The sequence below is a fragment of the Catharus ustulatus genome, chromosome 14 (genome assembly GCF_009819885.2).
Source record: "Catharus ustulatus isolate bCatUst1 chromosome 14, bCatUst1.pri.v2, whole genome shotgun sequence".
In the NCBI taxonomy this organism is placed as follows: domain Eukaryota; kingdom Metazoa; phylum Chordata; class Aves; order Passeriformes; family Turdidae; genus Catharus; species Catharus ustulatus.
In genome coordinates this window covers 2,484,458-2,495,902 of record NC_046234.1, presented here as the reverse complement: position 1 = coordinate 2,495,902, position 11,445 = coordinate 2,484,458, and the positions used below count along the sequence as shown (strand labels likewise).

The 11,445-nt window shown below is 39.5% G+C and overlaps 1 protein-coding gene across 4 annotated transcripts in view; it reads left to right on the top strand.

The window, feature by feature from the left end:
• The first annotated feature begins 655 nt into the window (after nucleotides 1-655).
• Nucleotides 656-11,445, top strand: part of FMR1 (FMRP translational regulator 1) — a 30,648-nt gene continuing 19,858 nt past the window's right edge. For 3 of the 4 annotated variants that reach the window (XM_033072291.2, XM_033072292.2, XM_033072290.2), the window contains exons 1-5: nucleotides 728-870; nucleotides 8,892-8,944; nucleotides 9,781-9,874; nucleotides 10,855-10,926; nucleotides 11,203-11,351. In XM_033072291.2, the coding sequence (XP_032928182.1) occupies nucleotides 820-870; nucleotides 8,892-8,944; nucleotides 9,781-9,874; nucleotides 10,855-10,926; nucleotides 11,203-11,351 (419 nt within the window). In that variant the 5' untranslated portion in view covers nucleotides 728-819. Of the gene's footprint in view, nucleotides 871-4,489; nucleotides 4,546-8,891; nucleotides 8,945-9,780; nucleotides 9,875-10,854; nucleotides 10,927-11,202; nucleotides 11,352-11,445 lie in introns of all 4 variants that reach the window. The other variant, XM_033072293.2, reaches the window with a different exon arrangement.

The window sequence follows — 11,445 nt, the reverse complement described above, 5'->3', positions numbered from 1 at the left end:
CGCGCTCCTCGGCCCGTCATTCCCTTCGCCTCGCCCCGGGTCCCGCACGGCCATCGCTCCCTGGGGCCGTTACTCGGCGACCTTTGGGGCCTTAGCACCGTCCGCACCGCCCCGCTTGAGCTCGGCCCCGGACCGAGCAGAGCATGCGGACACGGGGACGCGGACACACCACACACACACACCCGCGCCTACGGGCCCTACGGAGAGTGCCGCGCGCCCCGACCAGCGCCGGTCAGGCCGCGCGATCTGATTGGCCAGCAGTGCCGGTCACTCAGGCGCGCGGCGTGGCACCACGCGACCCGATTGGTCACCAGGGCAGTCACTCCGGCACGCGAAGGGCGGGGCGCGCGGGGGAGGCGGGACCTTGGCCCCACAACTGCCGGGTTCGCGCGCGTCCCGCGCCACTGCGGCTGCGCGCGTGCGGGGCCGTTACAGAGGCGGCCGCGGCAGCTCCGGGTGGGCGAGCGAGCGGCGCGCGCCGGCCCCGGGCCCGCTCCTGCCCCGCCCCTCCCGCGGTCACGTGACGCGGGCCTCGAGCGCTCGCGTGCGAACCGGGCGCCCCGCGCGCGCCGCCCGCGCGCCGCCCGCCGCCGTTTCGGTTTCATTTCCGGCGGCCCCGGGCCCGGAGCGGCGGCGCCGAGCGGAGCCCCCGGCGCTGCCCCCCCCCCCCCTCCCACCCAGGGCAGCCACACCCCCGAGCTCAGCGTGAACCGAGCGCCCCCGCCCCGCACACACACACCGCTCCTCCCCCGCCTGCGCCGGCACAGAGAAAGGGAAGGGAGGCGGCGCCGGGCCCGGGTCTCCCGCACCGCGCACAACATGGAGGAGCTGGTGGTAGAGGTGCGGGGCTCCAACGGGGCCTTCTACAAGGTACCGGGTGCTCGCGGCCGGGCCGGGCCCCAAGGGGGGGAGCGGGGACGGCAGCGGGAGGAGGAGGAGGAGGCGGCGGCTCCTCCTCCCCGCGCTGAGGGAGAGCGGAGGCCTTGGGGCAGGAAGGAGGAGGGAGAACCAGGCAGGGGTGGAGGCCGCGGTGGCCGCGGAGAGTGAGCCGGGGGCCGCCGGGGCTGAGAGTAGTCGAGGCCCGATGAGGAGGGAGAGCGGGGAGGCCTCGGGCCTTTCCCCTTTGTGGGAAGGGGCGCCCGGGGCCGCCTTGTCCCAGCGCTGAGCGAGGATCAGCGCTGGGATGGGGCATTAATTGCTAAATCCTCAGCTTTTGTCGCTACTTAAGGAAAGTCTCTCGCCGTCCGGGTTTCCAGGAGAGCTGACTGCATGAGCACGGCCTGCAAGGCGGGGAGAAGGGGGGCCCTCGTTAATACACATTCCTGCTGAAATGCTGTGGTGGATTCTTGTTCCTAATGCCATGGCAGGGGAAGCTGCCTAGTGATATTAAAGACAGTATTGCTTGGCCAGATATATCTGTGCTGAGTCGCTAAATACATGTAGATATCAAATGTATTTCTTACTGAAATTACTTAGTGGCATTGCATGTTTGTTTCCAAGCTCTTATGCTTAATAAAACCATCACTGAGCCTTGAACATATGTGCACTGAATATGTTTTATTAATACCGTGTAGTATTATGTGGCTTTGCTTGCGTTGGATTGTATTAATCAGCTTGTTAATAGGGTACAATTCGTAGTTTTACAGAAAATAAAATTGGGTTGTAGTAGCTTTGGGCCTGTTCTCATTGACCTGTTATCAACGTATCAGGAGCAGCCATAGATCAGTTCCGGCGGTCTCCCATGGTTTAAATGGTCCTAGGACTTTAAATATTGGGCCTAGTTATTGTGCGACATCCAATATTTATGTTAGCAATGAAGAACTGGGTAGAGTTTCACACTCACATGTTCCTGTGGTAAGCCAGGTAGATATCCAAATGAAAGAGTTCCAATGCCTCCCAGTTCTTCTAAGAAAAAAAGATCTCTTAAAAGCTTATTTTTAAAATTCGTGTGCTAGTATCCTGTTTTGAAAATATTTTTTTTTCTAACAAAATGTATGCGATACCAATCAGTGGTAAATAAGCATCCTGTGAGGTCACAGTGCTGTAGTCAAAGTTCTAGATCTGTATATTGCTTCCTGGGATTAAATAATCTAGCACTTTTAAAAATCAGTTTTACATTTTTAAAGGTACAGTATTTAGTTGGAAAGTAGCAGAAGGAGTAAATACATTGCACAGTGAAACTTCTAATGAGGCTTTTATCAAATTAGGGTAGTTACACAATGATGTGCAAGAGATGATGGTAATAAAGACATGATGCATTATTCAGTGATAAATATAATCAAATAAACCTGGGAGAATTGAAAGCTTCTGAAACTTTTATTGCTAATGTTCGAGTTTGACACCCTAGGGCCCTGTACTCCTTGTGTGCAGGGGAAAGCTTCATTTGTGTATATGTTCATGGAAGCTTATTCGTGATTTAGTGTACCCAGGTTCTAACACAGGTGTTGCCCCAAGCACTACGGTCATGTTTGTCCTTTAACTTTTAGAGATTTTGACAGGAATTTTTTTGTTTCCTCTTTATCACTAACCAAGCAGCTTTGGTTAAATTGTCTAAAGGGAAATGGGTATATGGATTTATCTCTCTTCACCTGAATTACCTCTTTAGGCAACATTTTTTTTTTTTTTTTTGAAGAATAGGAATGTGGGAGTTTAAAATAACTCTCGTGCAATAGTGTTCAGTATAAATGAGAATTTTCCTCTAGTTTTTCCCTAGTTTGAATTACTTAAATTCTAGTTACAGATTTTTCATTCATCGTAATGTCTGAGTATCACTCTCTTATAAAGTAATATATCAGACTTTTTCTTGTGAGTTTTATGCCCATCTTATGGATTGGTAGTTCAGTTATAAAAAATGAATGTTGATCCAGCATAAGAAGAAGTGTGCAGTGATGTGAAGTGTGAATTTAATTGCTGGATGGTTTTATTTTTTCATTTTAAAAGTTTCTTTAAGAAGCCTCCTGAGAAGTGAATTACAGCAGTAGTGTTTCAAACAAACCAAAAGCAAAATAATTATTTTATTCAATCTCATTATTTACTGATAACTGGTGAAGATTTCTTTGGCTTTGAATCATTCTGAATTAATGAGATTTGTAAAAATTTTGGAAAAATACATCTCTCTTGATACTAAGATATGAAAGGGGGAGAAGTATGAGGCCCCTATAGTCAGGATGGTATGAAGTGGCTTAAGTAGGCACCTAATTGTGGCTTCAGCTTTTCATATCTTCCTTGTAGGTCTCTCTGAGGACCTGACCATTTTTGAGTGTACCCAGCAGCATCTGGATCTTGACAGTAAAAAACTGCCCGCCTAAGCCCTGCTAAAAGTGATAAACGGGTATTTTCTGAAATACATCCAGAGGATTCATATCCCACACAAAACATAGGAGATGGTTGGAAGATGCCTTCATAGCCAGCTGTAATATTTGAATTTAAATTTCATCCTGGTCAGGTGCACTGGAATGCTGGAGTGTGTTAATGTGACTGCTGTAGTGGAGGCTAGTTCTTTCTGAATGGAATTAAAATACTGCTTAGTGAATACTTTGTGCTTTCACGATTTTTTTTCCTTCTTGCCTAAGATGAATTATTCCATGGAAAGCACAGTGCAGTAAATGGGCATGATTCAGGGATAATTGACAGTCTGGTACCTAGAGATGCTTAGTCATTACTTGCTATGTGGTTGGGCCCAAAATCCTTGGAAAGAAAACGTTAGATTTCCTTACTTATTTTATGAAGACTGGTTCAACAAACCACCAGGACTGTGAATCCAAGGGGAGGAAACTGCCATTTTTGCAGCTCACAGCCACGTAACTAAATCTTGAAGATGTACAGTATTAGGACATATCTTCTCATATCTTTTCTTGTATAGGAATAGTAAATTGGGTTTTGAAGTTCTTATTCACAGAAGACTAATAGACAGCCTTTGCCTAATCTTTTTGGGATTAACTTTCGGTGTTTCCCTCTAAAATGGGACATACTGGATGCCTTTCCAACACGGGATTGATTTTTCTTTTCCAGTTTGGGAGTGATTCTCTGTTGTGTCCTCTGCTAAAGATGGAAAGCATCCTGTTGATGAGGCAGTCAGTTTTGGAGTGGTGTTTGTTATTAACATCTGTATGTTGTCTGTAACCCAATTTCTTGCTCTATAACCTTGTGAAAATCTTCCATTTTTTATCCCAGTAGTTTCAGTGCCTTGCTGTTGTTTGCTTGGTTTTATACATAACTTCATTCAAGCTACAATTGATAAAATAGTTCATCTTTATTGCTACTTCATTACTCCTATTATTAGAAACCGTTCCTGTGGCCCTCTGTATCCATTTTTTTCCTTTCACTGTTCCATACAGACACCTTCAGCCAATATCTCCAATCTTTTTGTACATTCATGAGCCTGTCTGCTCAGTCCTTCTGAGGATGACTGCCTGTACACTTTTCCCTCGTCTGGTGACCATTTCTGTGACTATTTTTCTTTCCTTATTCTGTTCCTTTGTATGTCCAGACTTTCTCAGACTTGATTATACACCGAGTACCCTTTTGACATTCTCCTTCCAACAGGTATGAAATGTTACAGAACTGTTACACTAACAGTAGATGCACGTTTGTTATCAACATAGCTTTTGTATGTTAGAAAGCATATTTTCCCTACTTTTCCTTCTTACAGTTAATTATCCTCCTTTATTGAAATGGATGACAATGCTCACATCTGATGATATAAACAGACTTTAAAAAAACAAAATTTCATGGCAGCTGAAGCCTTTATTTTTTCCTTTGAAGTGTCTGTCATTTAGCATAAAAATAAAAAATATACTGGTGTTTCCAATAATTCTTATGTTTTTAACAAGTAACTTGTAGCATGTAGACCATATATTTAGCATATAGCCATTCTTAGAATGTGAATGCTTATGTGTTTGAGAAGTGCCATGCTATAAAACTTTTTTATTCAATTGCATCTGAAGCATGGAGAGAAATGAAATGGCTTATATGACTCAGAGTCAAATCTGATGTAGAAAACTTTGATTTTTTTTTCCACATTAGAGAAGAAGAATCAACCTTTGCCATTATAAAATGTGCTGCTGTTCACAGAAAATTTTTGGTGTACTCTTTCCTGGTGTTTCTTCTGTTAGCAGTAGTGGTATCTCAGCTGCTTCTGTCTTTCACTGTCCTGTTACCTCATTTTGTTTCCATCCAGTTTCAGTTTGTTTTTAAGGCATTTCATCTTTATGTCAGTGTTCTGCCCTTTCATGGGGGTGCATTTTAAATTCACAAATGTGCACCTTTATGTTTGAATTTCCATACCTACTTACGCTCTTTATCTAGAAAAGGCTGATGAATGATTATTGTATTGTGATATTTTGTGTGAGATCAGAACCTCTTCTCTACCTTTACTGACATCTGGGGCTGGCTTGTCCTGTGTCTGTGAATTTGGATTATGGTGTTAAAGGCTTAATTTCTTTATAGCATTGTGTGTAATTTCACAAGTACTACAGAAAAAAGACTACCGAACAGTTCATATTTTGGTTTTCCAAAGGCATTGCTGCTTAAATATTAGTTTTTTTAAGGGAAAACTTAGAAATGTTTCAGACTTTCTCTGTTTGTACTTGAAAGTGTACAAATTTAAATATATAGTGGTAGAGAGTCCAAATACATTTTTGTATTACAGATCTGCTTAAATATTTATATTGGAGGAAAATTGACATCATACTGTGGTCCAGACAATGGTAAACTGATGTGATAAGTATCTGGCATTTTTCTGTGTCACAAGTAACTGAAAAACAAGGAAAAGCCACTTTCTCTGGATAGATAGGATTAGACAACCAAATATTAAGGACTGCATTAATAGTCATTAATATATTTTGCATGGTTGTTTTTAAGCATAAATACCACAGAAAAGTGTGCAGAACTGTGTCATATATTGCATACTTGAAATTAGATATTTGGCAAGGTGTTGTTCACTTTGTAATTAATGAAAAATTTATTCCAATGAACTTTTGTAATTTTGTGAGACTATAAATTAAAAGAAAAACTGCAGTGTTATGACATTAATGTTTATGGCCAGACTGAAGTGACAACCAACTATTTATCTGTTTCTGTGGCTGACTCTTCTGAACTTGGTGTTAGCTAAAGAAATTCAGATTTGTAGTTTTCCCTGGCAGTGTCTGTATTGATGCTACCTGTGTTAGGTCAGCAGTTTAACTTGTGTTCCTGATGTGGGTTCCCTCTGATTTCTCACTTGTGACCAAAGCAGTGTGGAAGAACTGCTTAAGGGCTGAAACAGGACAGTAGTTCAATCCTCTTTCAGCCAGATACGTCTCTCAAGTTTTACTGTTTTAAAATACTGTTGTATTTTAACAATACATAATTGCTAAACTGTTTGAAGGTCCAGGTTTGTCTTCAACTTAACTTAGATTTATTTGTTGCACATCCTGATTTACTTATTAATGTTAGGTTTTACCATTATTACCTTTAATGAGGTATATTGCTGTAGCCCCTAGGATTCTGCTCAAGGTGAGTTGGGTGTTAGAGCTCTCTTCCATCTGTCTCTGGATATGAGATGTAGTCTTGCTATTTGCTGCTGTGCCTGTGAATTTTTCTGCCATTTTCTGACGTGTTTTCAGAGTGCTGTTTAGGACACTTTTTGGTGTTTTCATCACCACAGAGGTGATGACTTCACCCAAAGTATCTTATGTATAAGGAAAAGTGACTTTTTGACATTTTATAAATATGAGAAAATTAAATATGAAAAGATTATTTCTCAGGGCATGGGTTGTGTTACTCTTACCTGTTTTCCTGAAGGCTGATAAGTGTTGCCGGTATAATTTCTGTTGAATTTGCTTTGTAAAATAATGTCTTCTTTTGCATGTTCAAGTGATACTATTAATCCTCATCCAGTCTGTGGCACAAAGGAGCCATACCTAATATCCGATAGTGATCATAGTGTTTTTCAGGTATTAAAGGCATCTATTTCAGCTGCCTCTGGAAGAATAGCTGCTTCTAAGTTGCACATTACAATCATTGGAAGAAATGTGGGTGAAGCCTTTGAAGGTGATATGTGCAATGTTGTGAAATGAGTCAGGACTACCATTGTATTGTTCAAATGCATATCCAGTTATGGAATCTTACTACAGAATACACTGCAATATTAAACATAAGCTAAATGTTCAGTATCCATAATGATCAACTGAGAGCTCTGTTGTCTCTGTAAACACCATTACTGTACTGCTATGAACATGATCTAGAGATGTGGTCTTAAGTCTTCTTTATACTATGTAATTTAAAAACATCATTGCGATCCCATTTGAAGGATGGTATTTTGAAATTCATAATAATACATTTGAAGACTTTTTAAAGTCTCCTTGCCTTGCTGGCAATAATAAAGTCGTCTTCTTAAGAGTATTGAGGTAAGCAAGATGTAAAATTATTTTTTGCTGTTGTCACTGTGGCTTTCCTTCAACTTCTATTCACAGTGGCGTTGGTTGTGTTTCAGTTATCAACTTGGATGGTTTCTTCCATGTACTGAATGACTCTGAGTGATGACATTCGTGTGCATGTACCATTTAATTCTAGCCACTTCTTGGAACCCTGTATTAGTTGTCAGGTGCTATTCTTTGATGCTAAAATACTACTGCAACTCAGGAAATATTTTCGAATACTTTGTAAAGGGAACATAGTGAAATAATTTTTTTTAAAACTATTTGGGTTCTGTATAAGAGAGACTGTTACCTTCTTTAAGAGGTAAGATCTCTTCTTGTCTTGGAAACTTGCAAGGACAAGAATAATAAAATGGAGAATCACAAAATGTTCCATACTTCATTAACTGATTGTTCTACAGAAGTGGTAGTTACTGCTAAATTATTTTCAATTTACTGAGAATTTTTTTATCTACTATGGTGGATCTCCATTGGTAGGACAAACTATTCTTTCTTGCTCATGGGTTTTATCTACCTACCTTGCAATGATACTATGTGTGGACTAATATTAGTGGAATACTCAGCACTTCAGCAACTTGTTTCTGAAATTCATAGAGGTACTTTAAAAAATAGAGAAAAAACTCTCACAATCTTTTCATCCCTGGTTAACCTGTGACCTCCTTTGTTTTGGGCTAAGAAAAATATTTTCATTGGTAAATCTCAGAGTTCTTTGAGTACACTGGTCTTTCTGTTTTGTAGATGGGGAATGGGCGGGACATTTGAGGCTTTAAGCTAAACATTGATCAAATCAAAATCAGTCAGTTGAGTTCATAAGGCAGGAGAAGCCCTTGCTGCTGAATTCTATGTCCTTTGCTTTGTGGTGGCATGGAGAACACAACTGCTGTCCATCCCCCAGGAAAAAAGGGAAGGGGGACCCCAGGGCATTTATCTAAATTTGTACTCCACAGACTTAGTGTGGTTAAGTAAATATGGGGAAGATTCTGTTGAAATGGATATAGATGAGTTTTGCTAATTTAATGCTCAAATGTATTTTGAGGTAAAGAGAGAAGAAACGGGACTTGGAGGTTCTGTGGACTTTGGTTTTTGTTTGTTTTTTGAGGAATACTGATGTTTAATTTCTGTGTCTGTCTATACGTTAAATGTGGCTATAAAATCAAATATTTTAAAATCTTGGACATCTTGTCATTTCCTACTAACTTCTGTTGCTTCTAAAAAGTAGAAATAATGTCTTCATAGATGAGGAGGCATTCTGTTTGTGTATCAGTGCACTGGCAGTCGTGAACCCAAGGAGGTTCTCAGCTTTCAGTATGTGTTTTATAGAAGTCTATAACCAAGTTAATAAAGACTGACTTTAAAACATACTTTTATTGTGAGATTCATCAATATTTGGAAAAAGGAGATGTTTTATGGGCTTAAAATTATTTTTGAAAGTGTCCATAAGCATACCATAATTATACTTTGTTTCTTCCACAGGCATTTGTAAAGGATGTGCATGAAGATTCAATAACAGTTTCATTTGAAAACAAGTAAGTATATTGCTGGTGTTGTACCTGTAAATGGCAGAGTATCAACCTTACATTTGGTTGATCTAAATGTGGCTTACTGTGGTGTATATTAGATACACTAAACTCGCTGCTGGCATGTTTTAAAGTTACATTTAGTATCTACTACTTTGTGATATTTCTATATAAATGCTTTTAATAGTTTAAATACTTTTAAGTGCAAAACCATAGTAGCATGGGTTTTGCTGGAAGATAATCATGTTGTTACTGAATTCATGTGATGACAACCCATGTTTCAGTAAGTCAATAATTGTACTGTTACTGACTCTTTCTCATGTGAATGTCTTGCCTTAGTTTTAGATTACATTATTACAAAATTTGTTCTATAGATAAGTGATGAATACTGGTTTTCTGATCTAGAAACTAAATTTACCCAGTCTCCATTAAAGAAACTGAAAATTAAAACTGTGTTCAGACCAGGTAGTGATCAAATTTTCATAACCCATAGTACAACCAAAGAAAAAGAAGATGCAGCTTGTTTTGAAGGAAGTTTCCAAATGTGTTATGAAATATTTTTTAATCTGTTTCTAACATTGGGGTTAAAAACCATACCTGTAAATAGAGGAGGGCCTTCTACTAAAATATTCAAAAGACTACAGGTGGCAACAGGGTTTCATTTAAGATGCTTAATGGTCATTTAGATGTGTTTTTTATTATTATGTATACATTGGATCACATTACCTTTAATACATATATGCATAAAGAATTTGAAACTGTAAAATCAATGGATTAAAAATGTTTGATTTCTGCTAACAAAGAAGATTAAATATTTAGACCATTCAATGTGTTTTTGTTTGTAGCTGGCAACCAGAGAGGCAAATCCCATTCCATGATGTGAGGTTCCCACCACCTGCAGGTTATAATAAAGACATAAATGAAAGCGATGAAGTAGAGGTGTGTATACTCCATTAACTGCTCTTGTCTTGAGAAGTGAGAGAACTCAGTGTGAAAAATGTCAACCAAACCACTGGAAGGTTTACTTCCATGTTAAGTGATGTCACCTTTTTTGATTCCAAGTATTGCAGAAACAGTGTGTCAGGCACATCACCAAACCCAGAGTTCGACAGTAGTAAGCCATGCCAATTCCATGCACCACAAAAGGCCATGTGAAATTCTGTGTACCATGGCCTCCATGCTGAGTTACAAATATGGTGATTTACAAACATGATTAGGGCTGCATTGATTACAGATCAGTCCTTTTTAGGACTGGATTAATTCAGAGACAGGTAATGAACTGTAGTTCTTAAGCTGTGAGGTAATAATGTCTCTATTACCAAAGCTTCTGGCTGAATCAGATAATTTGCATTATATGTGTGTATACATAAAAATGTGTATATGTAAATAATTATGTGTATGTGCAAAGAGATTCACTTTGAAGCAGCATACTCCTAAAACCTCCCTATTTTATAAAATTGTAACACTTATTTTTATAATTAATTTAAAGAAATTGAACTTTCAAGATTTGCATTTTGCTTGCATGCTCTGTAAATTTTTAATTTCAAACATAAGAAAACGGCAAAACTTCTGTAAGGTAGATGTACCTGACAGCATATATGTGCTAAAGAAGTGTATGGTATGACCTCCTCAGACCTACATGCAAATAGAAATACTGTTGATTAAATATTAAGAGATGTAAAAGTCTGAATTATCTCTCTTTTGACTGTATGCAAGATTGAAGCAGCTAATGCCAGTAGATGGGGCACTGTATTGTTTATTTAGCTATACAATCTTGTTGTTGCATGCTTTCTGTGTTTTGCTCAGAGACTTTATGTACTAAGATATTTTGCTGGATTTTGTTCCTATGGCATTCCTGGTCATATTAGTGTCAGCTTTTGTGATGTCTTTTAGGAATATAATGTATGTATTTTGTTCAGGTTTATTCCAGGGCAAATGAAAAAGAACCCTGCTGTTGGTGGTTGGCTAAAGTGAGAATGATAAAGGGTGAGGTAGGAGTATGCATATATACATATATATATTTTATATTTACTTCTACTTTTTTCTTTCTTTCCTGTTTATATATATTGATGTGCACTGTGATTTGAGCTAATTTCTGTTCATTTTTAAGAGTTTCTTGATTAGGACAGTTGCAATTACCATTAACCTCAACCTGAGAAGTCAAATTTGACTTGTACAGTTAACAAAAGTACCTTTTCCTTAATGGTGTAATGCTCACTCATGTCATAAAATATGTGGCTTGGATGATTTTATTATTTTTATATCAGTTCTACGTAATAGAATATGCAGCCTGTGATGCTACATACAACGAAATTGTCACAATTGAGCGTTTGAGATCTGTGAACCCCAATAAACCCGCAACAAAAGATACTTTTCATAAAATCAAACTGGCAGTTCCTGAAGATTTAAGGCAAATGTAAGTACAAGCGTTTCTTTATAACTTGTTTCAGAATGTAGGTAACTTAAGCCACTCTAAATTAACTTTCTGAAATATAAGAATGTAAAAAATA